This window comes from Acinonyx jubatus, chromosome E1 (assembly GCF_027475565.1).
Source record: "Acinonyx jubatus isolate Ajub_Pintada_27869175 chromosome E1, VMU_Ajub_asm_v1.0, whole genome shotgun sequence".
Taxonomy (NCBI): Eukaryota; Metazoa; Chordata; class Mammalia; order Carnivora; family Felidae; genus Acinonyx; species Acinonyx jubatus.
The window spans coordinates 16,827,935-16,853,121 of NC_069397.1; the positions used below are offsets into that span (position 1 = coordinate 16,827,935).

Genomic DNA, 25,187 nt, shown 5'->3' on the forward strand with positions numbered 1-25,187 from the left:
GGCCCGACTCAGGATTTTGACGAAAGAAGGGAACGTGGGTGGAGGATGAGGGTTGAAATGCCCAGCCTCAAATTAGAAGTAGAGCGAGAAAGGGTTATTTCTAAATAGAGCAAGAACGTGACCTACAGGGGGATTTCTTACCCATCCCTCGTCCCCCACCCCCCAGTTGCCAGTTACTGAACCGATGAAGGGCCTGCAATCTATCACCTGCCATGGCCCCATCGTAGGGTGACAGGCATCCTTCTCGCAAGGCACCCGAGTGCGTCTTTTCCCCGAGTTTGGGGCTGTTGCTTCTGGGGAGGTCTTTTTCAGGGAGCGGTGTTGAGGATTTCTTCTATCTGAAGCCAGGCTCCTGGGGAACCCTGTGCTCCCGGTGGGGGCGGGGGCGGGGGCGGGATAGAGACCGCACGCTGATGCAGGCAAGGGAACGAGCCCCTTGCAGCAAACCAGCTGTTGGGCGGGACGCCCGCCCAGCCCTCGCTGGCGCTGAGCCGGACCCCCGCCCAACTGGGCTCTCGCGCAGTTGAGGGTGCCCGCGGGGCCGAGACGAACACACAGGTCAGAGAGCGCGGCCGAGCCTCGGGAGGGAGGCGCGGCTGGTGGCTCCGGCTGCAGCCGCCCCGCGGGAACGGGAGAGCCCGCGCCCCGAGCTGTGGTTTATGCACTTCTCCCTTTTGCTACTCCTCAACTGCGGCCCCTGAGGGCGCAGCGACTCAGGGTCTACCCTCGCAGCTACACACCAAGCGGGGCAGAGGGGAGGGGTCGGCGCGGACTCTGATGCTCATCCCTGAGTCCGGATCCTCGGTCTCCGAGTCTCCCCACTGTCTGCCGACAACACCCCACTCCTCGGCTCGCTGCCCTCCCCACTCCCTTCCGGCCCTCTGGCGCGTCCTCACTCCCTTTTTGTGGCCTAGGCTCCTTTCACCCTCTGCTTCAGCTTGTCGCAATCGCTGTACAAAGGGCCAGGGGCGGGAGTGGGGGGCGGGCGAGGGGAGCCGGGCCCGAACTGGCTGCCTCTGCGGGGCCACGGCCAATCCGGAGCGTCCACCCCCCACCTCCGCGCAGGAGAGCCTGGGGCAGCTGCCCGCCGCCGGGCGGAGCCGCGGGCAGAGCGGGGAGCTCGCCGAGGGGACGGCCCCGCTGCCTTCCACCCGCCGCCCGCTATCCGCCGGGGGCTCTCCCGCCTGGCCATGCCGCCGTGGGGCGCCGCCCTCGCCCTGCTTCTGGCCGCGCTCGCCCTGCTCGGCCTGTTCGCCCCGCGGCTGCGGCGCGCCGTCGGAGCGAGGACTCTGCCCGGGCCTCGCGGCCGGGACCACGAGGAGGAGGTGGACGGCAGAGGCGCCGCGGACGAGTTCAGCGACGGGCGTGAGCCGCTGCCCGGAGGGTGCAGGCTCATCTGTAAGCCGTCGGCGCTGGCCCAGTGCCTGCTGAGCGCCTTACGACATTCAGCAGCTCTGGAGCCGCGCCCGCGTTCCTGGCTCTCCGGGCCCCACCTGCAGACCCTCTGCCACTTTGTGCTGCCGGTGGGGCCGGGGCCTGAGCTGGCCCGAGAGTACCTGCAGTTGGCGGACGACGGGCTGGTGGCCCTAGACTGGGTCGTGGGACCTTGCCCCCGGGGTCGGCGGGTCACCAACGCCGGGGGCCTTCCCGCGGTGCTGCTGGTGATCCCCAATGCATGGGGGCGCCTCACTCGCAACGTGCTCGGCCTCTGCCTGCTCGCCCTGGAGCGCGGCTACTACCCGGTCATCTTCCACCGCCGCGGCCACCACGGCTGCCCGCTGGTCAGTCCCCGGCTGCAGCCTTTTGGGGACCCGTCCGACCTCAAGGAGGCGGTCACTTACATCCGCTTCCGACACCCGGCGGCCCCTTTGTTCGCGGTGAGCGAGGGCTCAGGCTCAGCGCTCCTGCTCTCCTACCTGGGCGAGTGCGGCTCCTCCAGCTATGTGACCGGCGCCGCCTGCATCTCGCCGGTGCTACGCTGCCGCGAGTGGTTTGAGGCCGGCCTGCCCTGGCCCTACGAGCGGGGCTTTCTGCTCCACCAGAAGATCACCCTCAGCAGGTGGGTAACGGAGGCCCCAGCCGGGCAAGGGGGCAATAGAGGTCTTAGGCTGACCAAGAAACATCTCTGCCTGGTATTGAATCAAATAGGTTTAGGGCAGTTTGAGCAAAGTTCTCCTCACACAATTTCTGAAGCTGCCCTGACCCTCTGGTCTACACAGAACCAGGGAAACAGGTTTAAAAGCCATAGATGGGCTCGCATCGTTATGCTAAAATAGGGACTCCTGGCCTGGAGCGCGTGGCCTCACCTCAGCCTCAGCGTGTCCTAGCAACCTGATCACCTGCCCCACCTGTAGCAGAGGCAGCACCTGACATTTACCACTTAATTCACACAGTTTGTCAAATCAGCAAAGAGGCCTCTGGAAGCAATTACAAATGATTATCCAGAATGTTTCCTTCCAGTGTCTGAGACTGGAGGTGATAGGAATCAGAAATTTGGTGTTACGTGATTTTTAACATTCTTTGGACTTGACAAATGTTTTGCATATTCCTAGGTATATTGAATCCCAAAATTTAAAGAATATGTCAACATAGTTTTTAAAAAAAGTCTCCAAAAGGAGAGCAATCTACCATTATTGTAACAGGTGAGACTTTGGCACTGAGAAGGCCTGATCGATGTTCCCACAGCAAATAACCACATCTCAGCATGCACCGTTGCTTTCCTAGGAAATGGCAAAATGAGATCAAAGACATTATAGCAGAAAGTGTGGTGTGCAGAAAGACCTGGGATGTGCAGTCAGAACCACTGGGGTTCAAATCCTAGCACTGGGTAGGTGCTCAAAAAGTGGTGGCAATTGTGATTTCTCTTTCCTCTTTTTTTTTTTTCTTAATTTTTATTAGTTTAAAAAAATTTTTTAACATTTTTATTTATTTTTGAGAGAGAGAGAAAGAGAGAAAACGAGCAGGGAAGGGGCAGAGAGAGAGAGGGAGACCCAGAATCCCAAGTGGGCTCCAGCCTCTGAGTTGTCAGCACAGAGACCAGCACGGGGCTTGAACTCATGAACCTCGACATGACCTGAGCTGAAGTTGGACACTCAACCCACTAAACCACCCAGGCACCCCTAAATAGATTTTTTAAATGTTTATTTTTGAGAGAGAGAGAGAGAGAGAGAGAGAGAGAGAGAGAGAAAGCACAAGTAGGGGAGGGGCAGAAATATATGTGTGTGGGGAGAAACAGAGGTTCTGAAGCAGGCTCTGTGAGCTGACAGCGGAGAGCCCAATGCAGGCCTCGAATTTGCTGCAAATACTTAACCAACTGAGCCACCCAGGTGCCCCCTCTTTCTTTCCTTGCCCCATTTTGTTGTGAGAAGGCCAATCCCTGAGCTCCACAATGGCCCAATGCTGTCATGGCAACCCAGAACTTGTGAGGAATCCAAGGGTAAGGTGTTCTTATATGGCTTAATTGCCAGTTTCCATCCCCAAATGACCACCACCAGTGCCGACTCTGGGCACCAGCTGGAGTAAGGTGAGAGAAGTGGAGAGGAAGTCTGGGCCTTTAGCATCTGCCCTGCCCATGGAAATTTGGGATTGAAAAAAAGGGCAAATCTTTTTGAATGTTTGTAGGAGATGCACATCCAAATTCAACTGGCTTAAGTTTGGACTGAACCACCCAAAAGACTGAGCTGCCTGTCCTGGCCCCCTTGTCAGGGTGCTGGGCTGTCTCCATGGAGGTGGAAGCAGCAAAAATGTCCCTCTTCCCCAGAGCAGTAGCTCTCAGGCTCCCTTGTGGGAGCTTACCCTGTAAAGTAATGATACTCCCAGCCACTTCCTCTGCTGCTGGGCCCTCTCTAGGAATACCTGCATCACTGCTCAAGGTCACACTTATTTGCCATTATCTGGGCACCATATTAGGCTTTTTTTTTTTTTTTTTTAAGTTTATTTATTTTGAGGGGAATGGGGTGGAGAGAGGAAGAGACAGAATCCCAAGCTCGAGGCGGGGCTCAAACTCACGTGAGATCATGACCTGAGCCCAGATCAAGAGTCTGACTCTCAACAGACTGAGCTACCCAGGCGCCCCCAGCATATTAGCTTAAAAAAAAAAAAAAAAAAGGCTAATATAACCTAAAGTAAAATGTTAACGATGGGGGATGTCACCTGCTGGTTTGGATAGTCTGAGCCAGGGAGCTCTAGCAGGGGTTCAGGAGGTGAGAATTCAAAGCAAGTTCCCTACAGAGGATCAGAAGTTGTGATCAGGAGGAGAGCTGTCACACTATGGATCATTGGCTGTAAAGTCATTTGCTGCCCCAGGGCTGGGCAGGTAATGTCAAGAGTGGCAGGCCTGGTAGGAACTGTGACACAGGAAAAAGGGAAGAGATGCAATGCTTGTTGCCCTGAGGAATGCCAGCCCACGTTGCCAGACCTTTCCATTTCCCTTGAGAACGCAAGTAGCTGCCTTTTATGTACAACCTCCTGGTTTTAAACAATGATGAGGCACCTGGCTTAGTCAGTCGGCAGAGCATGTGACTCTTGATCTCGGGGTTGTAAAGTTTGAGCCCCACATTGGGGTGTAGAGTTTACTTAAAAAAATAAAATCTTTAGGGGTGCCTGGCTGGCTCAGTTGGAAGAGCACGGGAGTCTTCATCTCGGGGTCATGAATTCAAGCCCCACTCGTATAGTGGGTGTAGAAACTTTAAAGAAAAAAAAAATCTTTAAATGATGACAATGAAATGCAAGTTTTAAAAAATATTATATGGCCAAAGAAGGTTTCTGTGGCCAGAATCTGGCCTGTGAACTCCCCCCCCCACCCCGCCTCCCCATTACTTCTGCTATCAATTTGTTTTCTCATTCTTCCCTCTCCTTCCTACCTTCCCCGTTCACCTTCTTGCTGCCAGGTACGCCTCGGCCCTGCAGGACACAGTGGACACCCACAAACTGTTCAGGAGCCGCTCCCTGAGAGAGTTTGAGGAGACCCTCTTCTGCCACACCAAGAGTTTCCCCATCAGCTGGGACACCTATTGGGACCACAACGACCCCCTCCGGGATGTGGACGAGGCCGCCGTGCCTGTGTTGTGTATCTGTAGTGCTGATGACCCCGTGTGTGGGCCCCCAGACCACTTTCTGCCCACCGAACTCTTTCACAGCAACCCCTACTTCTTTCTCCTGCTCAGTCACCACGGAGGCCACTGTGGCTTCCTGCGCCAGGAGCCCTTGCCAGCCTGGAGCCATGAGGTCATCTTGGAGTACTTCCGGGCCTTGACTGAGTTCTTCCGAACGGAAGAGAGGATGAAGGGGCTGAGCAGGCGCCGAGCTTCATTCCTAGGGGGCCGCCGTCGCTGGGGAACCCTGCAGAAGCGGGAGATCTCTCCCTCTTCCCATCTGGAGGAGATCTTTAGCTGGAAGCGATCGTACACAAGGTGAGACCTGGCCCAAGAACATCCCTAGTCCTGCACAGAAGAGCAGGGCTGGGCACGCCAGAGTCCTGACAAGGTAGTGAGGACTGAAGGCGGCAGGTGGTCCCAGCTCTTGATCACTGATTCAGCCCCTTCTCTCTTGAACTGGTCCGTGGGAAGAGATGGGACTTCCAGCAAGCTGGTGCTCACTTTACCCGGAGAACACTCCCGCCCCAGGCTTTGCTCAACACATCCTGGCTCTTCCTGGTCAGCAGCTGGGCTGTCACTGTCACTGTCTCCTGTCATCAACCTCCTAAACCAAAGAATAGCACCATTTAAGCCATGGATTCAGGAGAAAATACTCTCTCACTCAAAAGGACTACAGAGAAAATGGGTTTATGTATGTCATCGGGGAGCTGTGTCCCACATAAATAATCGGCTCTGTGACCCTGATTCTTGATCTGGAGCCACTCACTGCAGTGAGGACAGGATGTTTGTGTCTTAGTCCCACTTCCCTCATTCGGTTCTGTGGTTGTGGCTCTCTGCTGACTTCATGCTGTAGCAGCTGTGGAAGCTCCTAGAGCGGTGTGGCTGTGTCAGTCTTGCGTGAGTGTGAGAAAGGCGGCAGAGGCAGTGAATGCTTGCTGAGGCTGGGGTGGTGAGGTTAAGTTATGGAGTGAATGTGTCTGTGCCTGGAAGACTGAGGTCCTGTCTTCCGGACTAGTTCTGCAAATCTTGGTTGGGCAGATCTGGGGCTTCAGGCGAGGACCTCAAACCTAGAGAGATCGATGATTCTAGGAAGAGGAAGTCCTCACACACAGTCTGCCAGACCATGGTTCAAAGAGCCAGACACTTAGGTACTCTAGCTGCTCCCTCCGGTACCGTTCCTGGAGGTTATTCCGGAAAACCTTAGCCAGAGCTACTTTTCTTCTGCCACGTGGGCTTTCTCTAAGTGGCAAAAAGTATAAATCTTGTATCTTTGGTATTTTCTGGTTAGTTGCCCTCTTTTCTGACCCTACTACTAGTCTCTTCCTCTTCAGAGCCTGGAGAGACACCTGGGGCCAGGGAAAGCAAAAGTTCCAAGAGGTTGGCTGGTGCTGACCCAGTGATTTATGAATATTTCCCATTACCAAGTTTTTCTGGTCAATTTATTCAAAAGGCCACCCGTGTAGATGTAGAAAAAGCTTCCTCCTGGATCTGGCCACTCAGTGACTGGTTTTATGGTGTTTGGTTTCATGAGGAATAATGCTGACGATCAGAGTAAACTAAGGCATCGTACAGATTGATCCGTACATCCTGGTTTGGATTAGGCCATTAAACAATAGGGCAGGCATCTAGTTCTATGTGTTGCTAAGAGCTTTGCCCTGAAGTTTTATTTTGTCATCAAGAAAGAAGACACCTGCTTTGACCCGAAGCTCCGTCCTGGCCTCACAAACAGCAAAGCAATTTTAAAGAGGAGAGATGTTTAAGGCTTGATATGAGGAATTCCTGGGGCTATAATTTTCAGGTTTAGATGATCTTAGTCCAGCCTTCTTCTTCTAGATCAAATAGGAAGAAACTCTGAACTATCCAAGAATCTCACCCGAAATGCAGACAACACTCAATTGTATCGAAAGCACATTATCCTGTCATGAAAAAATGTCTTCCCTTCTTTCTCATTTCTTGCTCCTCCTCCTCCACATTCCTCATCTAACATTCTTTCACCGTTTTTGAGCAGGAGAAATAGCAAGGAACTGAAATCTAAAGGAGCCGTCCTACTGCTGGTTATCAGCCTCGGCACAGGGCTTGCTGAGCAAGAATTACTGACATCTGGCCACCCCTCTCCCCCAGCATCTGGTATAGTGGGGATTTCAATTAGTCAGGGTCCTGCAGTCCCACATGCAGGACCTAGGATCATTCAGAACTGCCTGCAAAATGGGAAGCAGCCCAGTGGTTTTTAAGCCCGCAGCTTCCAGAGCCCCCAAGGGCTGAACTCTGGATTGTTTCTGATATCTGGTATCTGGCCATGGGACTCTGGTTCTTTAAGATAATAGCTTTTGGAGAAATTGTAGTTCGTTTTCTTTTCCTTTATTATAAGAAAGTAAGTTTGTGGGGGTGGGGTGCATGTACATACATATAAAAATTTCCTTTCAGTTGTAGCCCAGGCTTCATTAATTCCCTTCGACCCAGGGCCCTAATACCTAAACCCTAAGGTATTTCTCCTCCGTGTCCCTTGTGCCCCACGTGCTTATAACCTGTCTCAGGAAGCTACTTCTTTCTCATCTTCCCATCACTGCTTTTTCAGCTCATTTTGCCAAGAATGTGCAGCCCCTATCGGGGCAGGTTTGGGTGACCCTGTCCTTCAGTGTAACAATGAAGGAATCGCCCATATTGGCTCTGCTTTGGTTAATAGCTAATTACATGAAACCAGCCAGAAGAACCCCAGAGAGAATATGTGATCCTTGAACAAAATACCAAGTTATGAGGTTGAGGAAGGAAAAACCAAACAACAAAACAAAACTAGCCTCAGAGAGGGCACCAGAACAAAAACAAAAACAAACAAACAAAAAAAACTGAGACAACCCAAGGAAGTACCTCTGAGTTGGGAGTTTTCTAGGTCTCAAGTCTTACATGATCCTCTCAGGCCCTCATTCACTTGCTTGCCTTCCTTTTGGTCTCTTCATTATTTATTAACACCTTCAAATGGTAAGAGAAAACAAAGAAACAAAAAATTCCCCAAAACCCCATGGCTTAAAGGAGGCACGATCTCAGAAGTAGACTGAATCCTCTGTCTCCTCACATTGGATCAGAGTGCCAGGAAGCAAACAGTTGCCTCAGAAGGTTGAGTTCTCAGTAGTGAGTTATGATCTCTGATACCTAAGACTGTGCTAGCTAGAACTTGATTCTCTTAAAGAGTTAGTATTTTATGTATTTATACGTAGGTGTCTAGGGGGGCTTGGCCAGAGACAGTATGAAAAAGCACCAAATCCTCACTTTGAGGAGGTATCATCTCTGTTTTGGGTGAAGGTATCCTTTCTAAGATTTGAGTACTGTTAGAAAAAGTCATGACACAGGAAGTATCATTTTGGCTTTATATATAACCTCAAAATTACCCCAGAGTCAGGATCTCCTCTGTACTTACTTTCCACCCAGACCACAAGAGCCTTTTTCACTCAGCCACCCTTAGTAACGCCAAGGTATCTTCCTTTAGAAATGAACTTTAACCTGCATTCCTCTCTCTGCTTAAACAAGCAGGCACAATTGGCCACTTTGGTAAGACTTGGTAACAATGCCAGTGAGCATTTGTGATTCTATAGTCAAGCCACAATGGATGGCATAAGAAACCTTCCCTAGTTATCACAGTTTTTGAGACAAGATTGACAAGTTATATGTAGGGAGTGCCTGGAGATGGAATGAATGCCTCAGGAAGCAGCAAGTCCCACAAAACTGGTGGGACATGCAAGCTGGACTGCCATTTGGCACACATCAGAGAGGGGACATGTGCTGAGAAATAAGGGGGGGCCTAAATTAGTTTTTTTTTCTTTTAGTGTTTATTTATTTTGAGATAGAGACAACAAGCAGGGGAGGGGTAGAGAGAAACTCCCAAGCAGGCTCTGTGCTAACAGCAGAATATGTGAGATCTCTAAAACGTGAGATCATGACCTTAGTCGAAATCAAGAGTCGGATGCTTAAATGACTGGGCCACCCAGGTGACCCACTTTTTTTTTTTTTTAAAGTAAGCCCTACACCCAATGTGGGACTTGAACTCACAGCCCCAAGATCAAGAGTTGCCTGCTCTACCGACTTTGCCCCAAGCCAGCCAGGTGGTCCAAGGGTGGTCTAGATTAGATATAAAGTCTCTTCTCATCTGAGAGGTGGTGAATTGAAATAATGCTAATGAGCTCGGTAAGTTGCAAAGACTTTTGGTTGGTTGGAATCAAGATCACAGACCTGTTCCAGATTCTGGGAATTGGAAAAGGACATAAAGATTTTAATGAAAATAACCTTGCCAAGGGACACCTGGCTGGCTCTGTTGGTGGAGCATGTAACTCTTGATCTCAGGGTTGTGAATTTGAGCCCCACGTTGGGTGTAAAGATTACTTATAAATAAAATCTTAAAAAAATAATAACCTTGCCAAAGTGACCGAGGATGTTTTTCGGATACCCGACAATTATACTCTAAAGTATCCAGGAAGCACTAAGAGTTTGAAAGAAAAATGGAATTTCATTAAAAGAAACACAAGACACTAACACATCAAAAATAAATGTCTCTAACCCCTCCGTGTCCAGCCTTCCTGTGTAATGACGTAATACCCTAGTACTTATCACCATTGTGGCCGAACAAAAACTTCTAACTTGTTTGCATCTGAGTAATAAATTGCAGTCTCCCTGCAACAATGGAATGTCATTATTTTTTAAATCTCCAGAAACAAAGGCTCTGTTTGTCTTCTGAAGTCCTGTGTGTACTGAGCCATGCCTGCTTACCCACCTGCAGAGTTAACAGAGCCTCGCTGCACATTCTGTTTGCTGGCGGTTGCTTCACTTCTGTACATCTAGCTTTGTGTTCTCAGGCACATCCAGTGGCAGCTCTGTTTAATCAAAAACCAGGCCTCCTGCTCTGGGCTAATAATTTCCCAGCAAACTCAAAATTCCCCAATCAATGATACCTACAAAGAGATATTTTCCAGTGAGCAATTAGTTAACTTGGAATAGAGTACTGAAGAGGTAGCTTGGAGATGTGGGTTCTATTTTCTACTTTATCTGTGACTCATAGGACTTTGGGAAAGTTATTTTACAAGTTGTTCCACATAAAGAGATTGAGACTGTAAATAGGCCTTAATTCAGAAGGTCTGTTGGGATAGAATAAAATAATAAAAGTAGGTAGGTCCCCTTGTCCAAGTCTACTTAGTTTGTCAACCAGAGCTCAAAGACCTCTAGGATGAGGTGGCATTTGCCTTCAGACGGAATGTGTTCCCCAATTCTTACAAGGCCAAGAAGTTCCAGTTATTAATTTCATGGTAAAGCTAGGAAGGCCTGCATGAACTGGGTCCTGGGCTGCTCAATTGAGGGCAAACTCTCCCCACCCCCTGCCCAAACGAGTGCACACACACATTCTCTGATAACCATGTTATAGCTAACAGGTTGCACATTGGTTCATTTGTTCCAGCCCAAAACTGTTTTCCTAGTTCTTATAAATGGTCAGAAAAGACGTGGCTTTAAGATCTCATCATTACTGGTTATGGGGCTAAAGCCCAGACCCCAAATCAGTGCTGTTTATGCCATACTTTGCCTTTTCTAGTCTATCACTGGCTGAGATGACAGTAAATAATGCCCATTTTAGACTTCATAAAGCATGGTAACGAAAGGGGAAATAATTCGTCTTCTGAGCTGCTTAGTGCACAGCTCTGCGGGGAAACCACACACGTTAATCTATAAATGGCACCCGTAAGGTTGTTTATTGCATAGCCTGCACAGCCTCAACACCCTCAACGCCCTCAGCAACTCTGTTTTCCTCTACCATTAAGAACAAGTATCTGCAGATATAGTAGCAATTAAAGTCACTAATTGGCCACTACACATACAGAGACCCTCATTTTCCAGCTGGCATCTCTGAGATGCAAATGATAGCCTTAGCTTATCGCCACTGTGGCTGTGGAGCCAGCCAAACGCTATGGCAAATTTTTATTTATGTTCAAAATTCTTTTACAGTCAGGATAGGTTTTGACAGCTAAAGCATAGCTTAGAGCATCTTTGATGTGTTTAGACAATGACAAATTAGACATTTGGGTTGTTGACAGGGGATATATAAGCTACAAGTTTTACAGTACTCTCTTTCCACTACAGTTTGAAGAGCCCAAATGTGGGGAGAATGAAGAAATTTTTTTTCCTTAATGTTTTTTAATGTTTATTTTTGACAGATTGTGAGTGGGGAAGGGAGAGAGAGGGAGACACAGAAACTGAAGCAGGCTCCAGGCTCTGAGCTGTCTGCACAGACCCTGATGCAGAGCTTGCACTCAAGGACTGCGAGATCATGACCTGGGCTGAAGTTGGACATTTAACCGACTGAGCCACCCAGGCACCCTAGAAATCGTTTCTTAAACCTTTTTTGAGTTCCTCCAAATTCTATGTAGGAGGTTGGAAATGCTGGCCATAAGAGATCTGGGATCTAATCTTGGATCTCCTGCATAATTACACTACATAAAATGTTAATGTAGAAATAGCTCAGTATCAACACACTAGAAGTTAAAAAGCTGTGTTAAAAAGTTAAAAGTACTTTTCAGACAGTATTCTCTTCAATAAAGCAGGTAACAATTCTACTTTTTAAAATGACACTTAAAAGTTTCGTTAGGGGCACCTGGGTGGCTCAGCGGGTTAAGCGTCTCTTGGTTTCAGCTCAGGTCATGATCTCACGGTTTGTGGGTTCAAGCCTCGTGTCAGGCTCTGCACTGTCAGCGCAGAGTCTGCTTGGGATGCTCTCTCTTTCCTTCTCTCTGCACCTCCCCTGCTCACTCACTCGCTCTCAAACATTTAAAAAAATGTTTTCTAACTAAAAAACATGAAACTCCCTCTCCCCAAATTAGCCTCTGGCAAAAATAGTCACTTTAACAGTGTTTTAAGCAATGGGGCTAGATTAGAAATTTGCCCCAAACAGGGGCAGAAAATATGAATTTTCAAATTAGGGAAGGTAAAACCACCCAGATGAAATGACCTTTTGAAGTTCTGTACAAGGTCCATGAACCACATACATTCATGTGTCTGTGTGTGGTGGGAGGAGCTGCAGTTACACAGACTAGAACATGGGTCTGTATAAAACCGCAGAACCTGCACTGAACCATCAGAACCTAAATGAGGACCACCTCACACCCACAACACAATCAGCGACTTCATTCTCTGGGCAAAGAGAATCTGAGGCCATTAGACTGGAGGGTTTATGTCTGTATCAGGGAGTTCACTCTTCCCTGTATCTCACACATTTTTGTAATAGCCCCAACATCTAGCACTGTGCCTGAGATTAACAGTCACTTAATTGAAATATACTTGATCTTTTGGAAATAAAATTACTTTAAAAAACTAAGCAGACACTCTGTGTACTAAAATTACTTTATTACAGTTGATTTTTTTAAACATTTCCTTTGCTATGATACAAAGGATACTTACAAACAAAATATTACATATGACCTTGTTTTCGCTCTTATGTTCTGACAACTTGGTAACAGCTTTAAATGCACAATCTATACAATTAATACAGGTTATATATGAACTATAAGGTATGTTGAACCAGAAGAATACTGACAATATACTGTACAATAAGCCTTACCAGTTAGTGCTGCGGACCATTTCTACCAAAAGGAAAATGCACATCTGTACAGTCACCTTTACCAGCTGGTGCTGACAGTGAGGGAGAGGCTTCTTCCCCATTGCAACCCTTGATAAGCCTCCACTGTGGGCATCTGTTTGGTCCGAAAATTGAGAGGACCGTGTATATTTAAAATTAGTCATCAGTAAAGTGGCAGAACATCACTTTCAACATGATAATCTCTCACCAAAAAATCAGTCCTAGTTTTAAAAGACCACAAGTCCTTTGTCTACCGCGAAAACCCTACAGGCTCAAGGGCTTTGGGAGATGAGAAGATGAAGGCTGCCAAAAAAGGAGGCAAGAAACCAAGCCAAAATCTAGGTCTTGCAAAATCATCATTTTTCCCTTCACCAAAGGGAAGTAGAAATGTACAAATTCATTGATGAACCTCAATGATAACATATCAGTTAGCTGATAACCCTCATTTTATCTGGACCCCTGACTTGTGGGAATAACGGAAAGAGATCGTGAATAATATAAACCACTTTTAGAAAAGAACTTCTTGCTTAGTTAACATATTCCCTTTAGCCACCAGAGCTGGTCCTGGGCCATTACAGGTGTGCATTCATCTCTCAATGGTCTACTCGGAAATGATAAGGTTACAGCTTTTTTTCTTTTCTTTTTTCTTTTTTAAATAAAAAAGCAATTGACTGAAGCATTTTTCTTTTTCTTTTTTTTCTTTTTTTAGGTAAATAGCAAAAATAAAAATAAAAACCAACCCTGGCATTTGCACAAATGATGCAAATGGAGCGATGTGGCCTGTAAGGTAAGGGGTTAGTAGAAAGGAAGAGAGAAGTGAAGGAAATTCAGAGAAAACGATGTATTTTAACTTTTCTTAAAAATTTCTACAATACATGTGCAAAAAAATCATGCTGGTTGAGGAAAACAAAGGGAAATGAGTATATAAAACTAAAAACATAAATAATATGTTTGGATGACTGGTGAAAGCAGAAACCAACCTGGGTTACCAAAAGGATTATACATTCAAGATGCTCTTAAACCCAGTGGGATAACTTATGTTAAAACTGTGTTAATAGTTACGTTAAAAATCTCAAGTTTGTTTTTAAATCTTCACAATACAAGCAAAGCTGTTTTAAAATATACACTATACATATTTCTCAAAGTCTCTCCAACCTCATTAATGCGCATTAGGCTTTTTCATACACTAAAACAAGGGGGTTCTGAAAGCTAGGTTGCTCAGAGTAACCCATCCATTATTTAAATGTTCGTTTTAAGTTTTAAATGGGTTAAAAATTTTAGCAGACTTACATAAATAGGATTTAGCAACACAAGTGTTAATTTAAAAAACTCTAAAGCATTTACAAATTATCTGGTTGGAACAGTCTGGGAAAGGTATGTGCACTATTACTTTAAAATGTTATTTACATCAGACCATTGCTTTTGTAAAAATTTCTCTAAAAGATAAAAAACAAAACTCAATAAATTTGGAGCATTAACCTATTCTAACCTAGCACAGAAGGATCATAAAAGGAAAGGTAAAATATGAAGAAAATTATCTTCTAATAGAAACCCCACATATCCTCTCCACTTGGATTTTGCCCTATGAAACCACCTGCAACTCCTAATAGGCTCATATATCAAGTGTCAAGATAATGTGGTAAAATATCTTGTCAGATAAATTACTGGCCTCAAGTGGACTTTTTAAAAAAATTCTTCCACCTTGTGTCTCTGGCTTGGATTATTTTAGGACACATACATGTAATTAATTGGAGGGGCACTCTAAGTAGGCACAATTCCCATTTAATGTGGAAGAAAATGTGTAACACATAAAATGTTAGGGAGAAGGGTGGTGGTTTCTTTGATATTATGAAATGCAAGGAAGCACATTTGGAATGGGCACCAAAAAAGAGCTATCTGGCAACACACCAGGGGCAGCCAACATCTTAATAAACTAAATATAGTTGTCTATGACAACAAGGGGGTTAGAAGGGTCCAGGACACCCCTCTCCCACTGTTTGATATGTGCCAAATAGTCACATGGACCAGCCAGAATCTGAAAACATTAAGCAGTTACATCTTTTTAAATCACGTAATTCACTCCATGACCATGTGCAACTTATAGTAACAATAATGTTCATGCTGAGGCAATGTACTTGAGGGCTCAGAAAAAGCAAAATGTGCCACTGAGAGAAACCTGTTCCCATACAACTGGTTTTCATGCTTTCAAGTGGCCCTAATACACCTTTGAAGCTAAGCCAAGCCATGCAAAAGCAAAGAGTACACACTTTTCATTAACATTGGTATCTCATTTTGCTAAACTCCACTGACCTCAGAGTTGCCACTGAAACATATCAGTACTGAATGCATACAAACGACGGTTCACGGGTTTTTTTAAATGCATTTCCCTCGTCTATATTTACCAGCCTGTAATACCTTAGGCTACAAGGCATTTTAGAGAAAGGTTTAGTGGGGATAATGACAAAGGAACATATGCAATTCTGGAAATAGAAAAATACTCCAGAAATGGGATCAATGTGCCAGCAATTCACATAGTTCATTTCACTGAAAGTTCAGCTACAGAGCCCAATAAACAGTTCCAAGCCATAATGTTATCACCTGCATAATTTACATAAACATTAAAACTCTTGCACTTTATAGACAAAACACACGTCTGTAAACATGGCCACTGGGGGAGGGAGGCTCCCTACCTCATTCATGATCGAAAACATGTAATCATTATATTAAATAAAATGACTTTGCTTCAAAAGATGTAAAACCTGACCGATTAAGCTTCACTTTCCCCTGTTCAACAACAGTTAAGCATTAATTCTAAAAATGTCACCTAGGATGGTTTCAGGATTAGATGCTAGGACCACAACTGGCAATGACAGCAACTCCTCTCTAGCTGGAACAGACTTATAAACTTTAGTACAAAAACAAAAAAATACAGAAACTAGGTCAATTTGTTAGCTACATATTTACAGATAATTACATGATTTTTCACTCATAATTGCTAAAAACTATGAGTGAAAAGGAAACTGTGCAGGCTGAATTACCCGTACTTGGGGGGGGGGGAGGGCTCCTTGGGCATCAAGACACCCTTTTCATTCATTCAGAAATCTCATCTTCTCTCCACTTTTCCATGGCAAACTACCTACAGATGTCCAGGTTGGTATATCCAGTGGGCATCCTGTTTCAGAGAGGATTCACTTTTTTCTACATTAAAGAAGAATTTCTTGTATATTTAAAATCAAAAAATAAACCCGACACAGACAGACACATACATACACGCAAAAAAATCTCTCCGCAACTTCAAAAAGTTAGGATTGCTGGGAAACAGTTAACAGTGATGGTGACATAGTAAATGGCTCCCCAGTTTTAATTCTCCGCCTGTATTTTCTTTAAAGATATCTATTTTTGGGTGGGTGGGAGGGAAGTGCAAGTTTAAGAAACCCACAAGAGGCAGATAAGGTGCATATTAATTTATATTTCTTGTAATCTGAAGACTGTCATTAGGCCAAACGGGTTCTCTTCCTTTGTGTGAGTGAAATTTTGGAAATTTGAATATAAACGAGGGAAAACTTAGTCAACGTGACTTTAAAGGGGGCTACCGGAATTCAGCAGAAAAATATAAATGCACAATAACGGAAGAGTTCTCAGCTTCACTTTCTTTTTCTAGACAATGTTTAAATAAAACTTACTTCCTTACAAATTAATAGTCATTTCCAATGCAGACCTATTGTGGTGATTTCATAAAAGTGCAGACAACATAACCACACACACAGCAAGACAGACTTCAATCAGTAGTCCTTGCATACAAGAGGCAAGTCTGCTAAGTGTACAGCACAGCCTTCATCCTTTAGGGAATCTGAGGATGGGAAATTTCCAGTTCTCAACTTAAGAGTAAGTGAGCGCCTTCTCAAAGGCAATGCTACAACCTCAGGGGCACTATCATGTTAGGTGAGGGAAAAGAAGAGAGACTTTGTCTCTCTTTAATAATGATCTGTATTTTGGTAAGCAGCTCAAAGATGACAGCCCAAGTTTTGGCTTTGTTCCTTAGAGAAGGTAGTTTTCTATCTAAGAAACAAGAACCTCTTCTTCCATCATTATAGGAGATTCACACTTCTATACCTTAAATATATTATTTTCTGACTTGAATACACACTACACACTTCACATTGTAAGCATGGGACAGAATGCAGGACCATATAAACCTCCCAGGAAAGGGTTGCTGTGTTAGGCCAAATCTGTGCTTGAATAGTAGTGGCTCAGAAGAGCTGGAAGGTGCATGAAGAACTTAACTATTGGCAAGCAAGAAGAGGCAGCTCAAGGGAGAAAGCCCCACACCAATACCATATCCTTCTCTCCCAGTGGCCATTTCCTGTTGATCTCACCGTTTAGGAGAACCTTAGATGCTTTAGTAGTAATTCCTTTCTTGGCTGTTTTGGTCCTTAGCAAAATGTGTAAGTGTTAGTATCAATGGAGTAAAAAGAGCAAGAGGATCAATGGCATCACTACTAAGAAATACACCGAGATCGCGCACATGGAGACTGTGACTTACTGGTTCTTTTCATCATCTTGGCAGAGGAATCACCACCAGTGTTTGTAATTTCCACGGTTCATTTCTCTCTGCACCACTTATCGTTTATTGCATCACAACACAAACTCACAGAGACACTAACTGGCTCCTCCCCTGGCATTATTTTACTGCATTGCAACTTATGGTTCCACATTTACTTAACTTTCTTTCCACCCACACAAGTGCTAAGAAGGGAGTAAAAAAGAAAAGATTGCATCTAATGACCACCTTCTCATAAATATCAACCCAGAATACTCATTCTTAAGAAACACATGCATTCTTGCCTTAACTGAGGACTGAAATAACAAAATAACAGAACCTTAAGCACCCTGATGGAAATGTACAGTATGAATTACATCCATCTATCTATACACACATATAGACACTCATATGTATATACAGTATATACATACAAATGATAATAACTATACCAAAATGTGCATATTTAACACAGTTTAAAAAGCCAGTAGATCATGGTATAATACAATTTATTTCCACTAGTGAATGGCACAAATGGAGAAATGCAAAGGAGGTGTTTCAAGTACAATAGTCATTTTTTCACAGGTGAAAATAAACAGTATTATTCCAGTGTCCAACACAATGTATTCTATAAAAGTTTAAAATGCCAGACATTTAGTACTTAAAGAAGTAGAAAGTTACTAAAGTCAGCCTTACGGTCTGAGAAAGATACTCATAGAGTTTTCGATTTGGGGATGGGGGTGAGGAAAAATAGGGAGGAGTGTCAAGGACAGTTTTAGTGAATGGTCTTGATGTCTAGGTAGCTGAAAATCATAATGACTTTGCTAAAAAGTTCAGTTTATCAATAAACCCTTGGCCTTGGGTACCAAGCATATTATACCTGTGGGGTGGTTCAAACGCAGGACTATTCATCTCTAGGCATAGAAAGGACTAAAAGGACTGGCAGCTCTAAATAAAAACAATATAAACACATTTTCCAGCTAACATTCTCTATATCATGAAAATACTTTCAGATCCTATAATTTGGGGTTAGAGTTAACTTTAATAACAAGAGAAAAAGTATGTGCAAAAGGAAGGAAACCCAATTAGGAATAATATATTTCAAGGTATGAGGTTTTGCATTTTTAAAATGCTAACTTAAAAAATGGGAGAGACAGTGAACACAAGAAACTTTTTACTGCCAAGCTCTGGATACCAGATATAGCATTTACAACATTCTGATATGCTGGACAAATTTCCCATACTTTTTATTTTCTTAAATACATATATACCAAGTGAACACCAACACTGGGGAGGAGGTAGTATTAATTTGATCAAATGTTGACATTTGTATACTGACTCAGAAAGTGCCTGCTTCTTTCTTTAGGATCTCTCAAAACTTTTCATATTTTCCTGCTACAAGCTTTACTCTTTGATGATTCCTACCATGTATGAGATTCCTCAGAAGTCAGATCACACAAACCAATTAAGTGAAATTATTTTTGCAAACTATAAATATTTTAATTAAATTAACTTAATGGAATAATCCAGGTATAGTCATGACCTACATGTAAAACTGGCTGTCATGCAATTCAATCAGATAGATACAAAGCCCTACTGGACAGACATGCTGAGTCAGTACTCAATCACGATTTTAAAAGTATATATGAACTCAATAACTCGATTTGACTAAGTCCACAAGTAGACTCTAGCATGTATCACGGGTAGTATTTTGGATTTTAAAGAGTTTCGTACGCAAAACTGATCTGCTTCCATATTCCACCCCCTCCAGTAGTACAGATTGGCCAGACTGAATGATAGTTTTTTGAAATATATAAAATTCCATTACATTTTTGGACATTTAATTAATTCTAAAGAGCTCTCCTATCATTTTCCTCCAAACAGGTATATATCTCAGTTTGTTTGAAATACGGTAATATTTTAATGCCAGAAAAGAGAGATTCAGAAAATCAGAAGCCCCTTTCATTAGATAGGACAAGTGCATGTTATATTCACCTAATAACTAGTGATCGTGAGCATGGTCAAAAGGACAATGTATCATAGTGTTATCTGAAACACTGCCTAAACTGAGTGTGAATTCTACTGTTACCTTGGTTTTTTAAAAATTTACATTAAAATATTAATTTTTCTTCCAGTTACCTTTAAATGAATGCCAGAAACTCCTAAAGGGGAGGCTTCATGGAGATTGGGCTGACATACCTGGGGAAGACTTAAATTTGGTTGAGAAAAACCAAGATTTCAACAGTGATAGATTACTGTTTGGTCATCACTCAGGTCTAGGTGTCACTGAGTGAGACTTAGGGAATTCTAACTTGGAGTCCTCTGACCACATGAAAATGAGGACCCAGAGTTAGTAGCAAGGGTTCTTCAAGACAACTGGGGAGGGGGCAGGGCAATAACTTGTAAGAAACTCTGATCTGTCACTGGGAAGGACATTTTTTTTCCTTCAAGTCATACTCATAGCTCCTTAACCACCTTCAACTCAATTTCCACACTGGGTGTGGAATGCCAAGGAACATCTGACTTTTAGCGTTGGGTTGATCCTTCATTGCAAAACATAAAACAAAACAAAACATGCCCCTCTCTGGGGGAAAAAAAAAGTTAGCTTTCATTAAGAGATTCCCTGACCACTATAACTTACTTAACCTTTTTTTTTGTCTTTTTTAATTTGCCAAACTTGATAGTTCCTTTTCAGTAGTACTTTAGCACTGAGGCTAGAGACTTCTGGAAGTGGTGTTTCCTACTGTGTGATGTTAACATGATGCCAAATGGTCACTAAGTCTCAAGGAACTAAAAGTTTGTAAAGTATTGCAGCAACAAAAACAGCCAAAAAAAAAAAAAAAAAAAAAAAAAAAAAAGAGAGAGAGAGAGAGAGAGAGAGAGAGAGAGAGAAAAGAAAAAAAAGGACCTGCACATGCAGCAAAATCTACAGTGGTGATGAGGATTAGTCAGCAGCTGGTAAAGTCATTGGCTCAGTGACTCCTGGTTCACTATGGCAACTAAATATTTAAATAATTGGCTATTCTACTTGTAAACAGGAAATCCCATAAGCCAAAAGGGGGAGGATATGTCTATGTAGTGTAATGAGAATTCCAATGGATGGCAGTTTGCAAATATGGCATCCTTCAAATACCTCTGGCATTTGATTTATATTGGCTATATGTCTGTTTTTGTACAAAGTAAAAGTACGGTTTGGGGTCTTGGGAGTTATAGAGCTTAGCTAGGATGAGATATCACAGTAAAAGCAATAAAACATTAGGATATATAGGCTTCATCTCCTCACTCTGCTGCTGAACATACCCACCACATGAACTTTCAGGGGCCTCTCTCACCTTCCAGTCTCCCCTTTGAAGGCTCACAGGTTTGTTGATGCAATTCCCACACAACTTGTGATCTCCTGAAGCACCTCCATCTCACCATGCCACAAAGAAGGCACAATTGAACGGACAAAACAAAAACAAAAACTGACAAACCTATGCAGCATTCAGAAAAAGAACTAAGTTGTTTTCTACTCTCTGTAAAAGTCAATGCAACCCTTTAGTGTTCGTGAATTTCTACTCTTTTACTCCAAATGAAGCCGAGAAGTCAGACCAATTTAATAAAGAAAATACACTGGTGAGGGGATACAGGTGTGTTTCCATAATCACTTGGCTCAACATATGCTGCCTGCCTGCTGTGAGTGGCTCATAAGAATTTGGGGTGTGGGGAAGGCTTTAGATCTTTTCACAAATTTCTTAGAATACAGTAGCCCCAAAGTGATGACTCACGCCACTATGCTGTATTCTATTTTTGCAGTGTTCAAAAATTACCCCCAATCTAGCCAATTTCTTTTCACATACACACAATTCCCCCTTTCAAAATTTTTCCAGAAGTTAAAGAACAAAACAAAACCCGGCAGCCAAATGCTATGACATCTCAATTAGTAAACACAAAACAGAATGCTTTACAAAAATGAATAAAATATACCATATGCACTCAGCGTCCACACTGTAGTACCCAAGTGAGGAGGCTGCTGTGATGATGTCTGTAGGCAGTTTCTTTTGGCAGACAGCTCCAGCGGAATTGCCACTCTCAATTATTAAGTTATGTATAAGACATGTGTGACCCATTGGATATTTGTGAAGTGACACTCGTGCTTCTGCTCATGCCCTGCTCTGTCCGTCCCCCAGAAGCTGTCCGCCTCAGAGCCTGAGGGCTATTGCGGACTCCCATACTGCTACCTCGGGGTACCCCTTGCATTGGCCCTGAAGGGTGACCCCATGGTTGGGGTCCACCTTGCATTGGATGGCCCCAAGCCTGTGGTGGGCCACCCATGGGATGACCCCAGTGAGGTCCTGGACCCCCAGTAGGATTGTGAGACCAACCAGAAGCTCCCGGGTAGCTGTGGCTAAATGCCTCAGGGGAAAGATTGGAAAGGACCATGTTACTAAAACCTAGTCTCATGCTTTCAGAGTCAAAAGCTTCAATTTCTCTGGCTTGGCGCTCCAACAGACTTCTTATTCGTTCTGTGCGTTCATTCTGCAAAGCCAACATCTCTTCCTCAATCTGTTTGGGGTTGGGGAGGAAAGCAAAAAAAAAAGGTGATTTATTTAAAAGAACATCTATAAATTAAGGAAACAGTAATTACTCAGCTTTGAAGTGAATCATAGAATAGTTCATTCTGGCTATTTTATGGATGTATGTTTAAAGTTAAAAAAAATTTTAACATTTATTTATCCTTGAGGGAAAGAGAGAGTGTGAGTGGGGGAGGGGCAGAGAGAGAGGGAGACACAGAATCTGAAGCAGGCTTCAGGCTCCGAGCTGTCAGCACAGAGCCCGATGTGGGGCTTGAACTCACGAGCCGCGAGATCATGACCTGAGCTGAAGTCGGATGCCCAACTGACTGAGCCACCCTAAAGTTTTTTTGTTTTTTTTTTGAGAGAGAGTGCAAGCAAGCATGCATGTGAGTGGGGGAGGGACAGAAAGCAAGGGAGAGAGAATCCCAAGCAGGCTCCACGCTGTCAGCACAGAGCCCAATGCAGGGCTCGATCTCATGAGGTCATGGTGAGATCATGACCTGAGCTGAAACCAAGAGTCAGATTTTTAACCAACTGAGACACCCAGATGCCCTGCAAATTTAAGAATTTAAAGAGATGTGGGGCACCTGGCTAGTTCAGTTTGAAGAGTATGTGATTCCTGATCTCAGGGTCATGAGTTCCAGACCCACACTGAATGTAGAGATTACTTAACAATAAATAAATAAATAAAAACTTAAAACAAAATTCTATAAAGAAATTAAAGAAATGTACTCTAGGAATCATGTACAATTTATTTTTTTTAATGTGTAAGATCACGTTCTTTTTTAAAAATTAAATTAGGGGTGCCTGGGTGGTTTAGTCGGATTAAGTGTCTGACTTCAGCTCAGGTAATGACCTTACGGTTCATGGGTTCAGCCTCGTGTTGGGCTCTGTGCTGACAGCTCAGAGACTGGAGCCTGTTGAATGTTGAATAAACATTCAAAAAACATTTTTTAATTAAATTAGATGATTTTATATTTAATATAGTTGATGTTACATTAGTTTCAGGTTAAAATCAAGTTCTTTTTTTTTTTTTATTTGGTTTTTAATGTTTATTTATTTTTGAGAGAGAGAGACAGAGTGTGAGCAGGGGAGGGGCAGAGAGAGGGAGATATAGAATCCAAAGCAGGCTCCAGGCTCTGACCTGTCAGCACAGAGCCCGATGCAGGCTCAAACTCATGAGCCATGAGATCATGACATGAGCTAAAGTCAGACACTTAACTGACTGAGCCACCCAGACACCCCAAAGTCAAATTCTTAAAAGCAAAGGCAGGGGTGCCTGGCTGGCTCAGTTAGTACAGCAGGTGACTCTTGAGTTCAAGCCCCATGCTGGGTGCAGACACTACTTTAAAAAAATAAATCAAGGTAATTATCATAAATGGCTATTAAATTCATTAGGTAAAAAAATGAATGAAAAAAAAACGTGGGTAAGGGGAAACTAGCCCTATCACACATCCCATAATGTCACTCTAATAAAATATGGTATTGGTGTGAAACAGATAATTAGTAAAACAGAATGAAGATCTCAGTTTGCAGGCTTTTAATGCAAGACAAAAGCAGTACTTAATTTAATGGGAAAAAAAATAATGCAAGCACAACTGGCTATTATCTAGAAGGAAATGGAACCCCATCTTAATACCATATTCTAGACAGACCAAAACTTTAAGTGAACACAAACAAACCAAAAAACCTAAAAAGTTTTCATTAAAAAGTTAGAAGATTCTATGTAGCTAAAGATTCATAGCTGGGTAGCCATCATCATCAGTTCTGAAAAACTGGAAGGTATTACAAATAAAGATAGTTGGCTGTATATGATTTTTTTTAATATTAAAAAATACATAATAGTCAATAGATAATGAAAAAAAAAGGTTGATAGAGAACTCTTGAATGATCAGATGGACAAAACCTGAACCCACTGATCAATATTAATATCACTTAAAAGTGAGACAACTAGACATTATGTATCTCTTGATGTGATGCAAAAGGAAGTACACAGTAACCCTTATGAAAATTACCTGCAAAATTTTTTGAAAAAAAAGAAAGTTTAATGTAAATATTATCATGCCTCCAGATTTAATTACCAGTTTACAGGAAATATGAAGTAAAGGAGACAGGAATACATTAAATGACACCACAAAAATGAAATAAGTCAAATTCATATGTGAGAATTCCTACAGAGTAAATGATCCAATCCTCAGTAAAAAAAAAAGGGGGGGGGCAGGAGTGGTTACAGACTAAAAGACTTAAAAGATAATTAACCAGAGGTGCCTGGATGGCTCAGTTGGTTAAGCAGTCAACTCTTGGTCTTGGCTCAGGTCATGATCTCACAGTTCAGGAGTTCAAATTCCATGTCAGGCTCTGCACTAGTGGCACAGAGCCTGCTTGGGATTCTGTCTCTCCCTCTCTCTGCCCCTCCCCAGCTCTCTCTCTCTCTCTCTCTAAATAAATTTTAAAAACTTAAAAAAAAAAAAATTAACCAAATGCAATGTGTAGACTCTGTCTGGGCCCCAATCCAAATAAACCAACTTAAGACATTTTTGAGATAAAAGGGGAAACTTAGGCATGGACTGAGTATTAAACAATATTAAAATTTTATTATGAATTTTCTTAGATATCACAATGGAATTATCATTATGTTAAATTCAAAAAGTCTTTACCTATATTTAGGAGTCAAATGATGGTATGCTGAAATTTGCTTTAAAATACTCCAGACATTCTTCCCCACCTCCTGCCTCCACCACATAAAGCTGTGCGTGTGGAGCAGGGGGATAGATAAGAAAAAATTAGCAAAATATTAATAACTGTTGAAGCTGGGTGGTGAGTACTTGGGGATTTCATTGTACTAATTCCTACTTGTGTATGTTTGAAAATTTCCATAAACAGTTTTTAAAAGATAAAAAGAGATAAAGGAGCATTAAATCAGATATCAAGGTATTTGATGATTTAAGCCAATAGTCACTTCTCTGCAGAATTTTAATTCAACAAATGTTTAGTTCTTATGTATCAAGTTTTCAGAAGTACCCTTTTTAAAGAATATGAAGTTTAGCATGGGAGACACATGCAAATACAAAATCTCAATAGAATGTGGTAAGACATAATAACGAATTTATGAGGTACAAAAATAAAAAGGGATGGAGTGATTCACTCTATAAGGGAGAGAGACGAGGGCAAAGTATTCTCAGAGGAAGTGGCAGAAACTGGATTCTGAAGGAAGAAAATAGATTTACCAGGAAGACAAAGGGGAGGAAAAGATATTTTCAGCAGAAGGAACACGTGCAAGGGCACGAGAAAATGATAAAATAATAATTATTATGGCCAGATGGATTCCAGTAAGAAGAGTATGAAAATTATTGAACATTCTAAGTACTAAAGTGTTACAAAGTTTTACA

General features: G+C 43.2%; 2 protein-coding genes across 2 annotated transcripts in view; one reads left to right on the forward strand and one right to left on the reverse strand.

Moving 5' to 3' along the window:
- The first annotated feature begins 766 nt into the window (after nucleotides 1–766).
- On the forward strand, nucleotides 767–5,840 carry ABHD15 (abhydrolase domain containing 15). The gene is made up of 2 exons (XM_015065113.3): nucleotides 767–2,059; nucleotides 4,890–5,840. The coding sequence occupies exons 1-2, from the start codon at nucleotides 1,191–1,193 to the stop codon at nucleotides 5,413–5,415; spliced, it is 1,395 nt and encodes a 464-aa protein (XP_014920599.2). The 5' UTR covers nucleotides 767–1,190; the 3' UTR covers nucleotides 5,416–5,840.
- Nucleotides 5,841–12,453: 6,613 nt separating this feature from the next.
- The window catches only part of TAOK1 (TAO kinase 1), a 143,024-nt gene continuing 130,290 nt past the window's right edge, over nucleotides 12,454–25,187 (reverse strand). Inside the window, exon 20 of the mRNA XM_027034564.2 lies at nucleotides 12,454–21,787. Within this exon, the coding sequence (XP_026890365.1) occupies nucleotides 21,326–21,787 (462 nt within the window). The 3' untranslated portion in view covers nucleotides 12,454–21,325. The remainder of the gene's footprint in view (nucleotides 21,788–25,187) is intronic.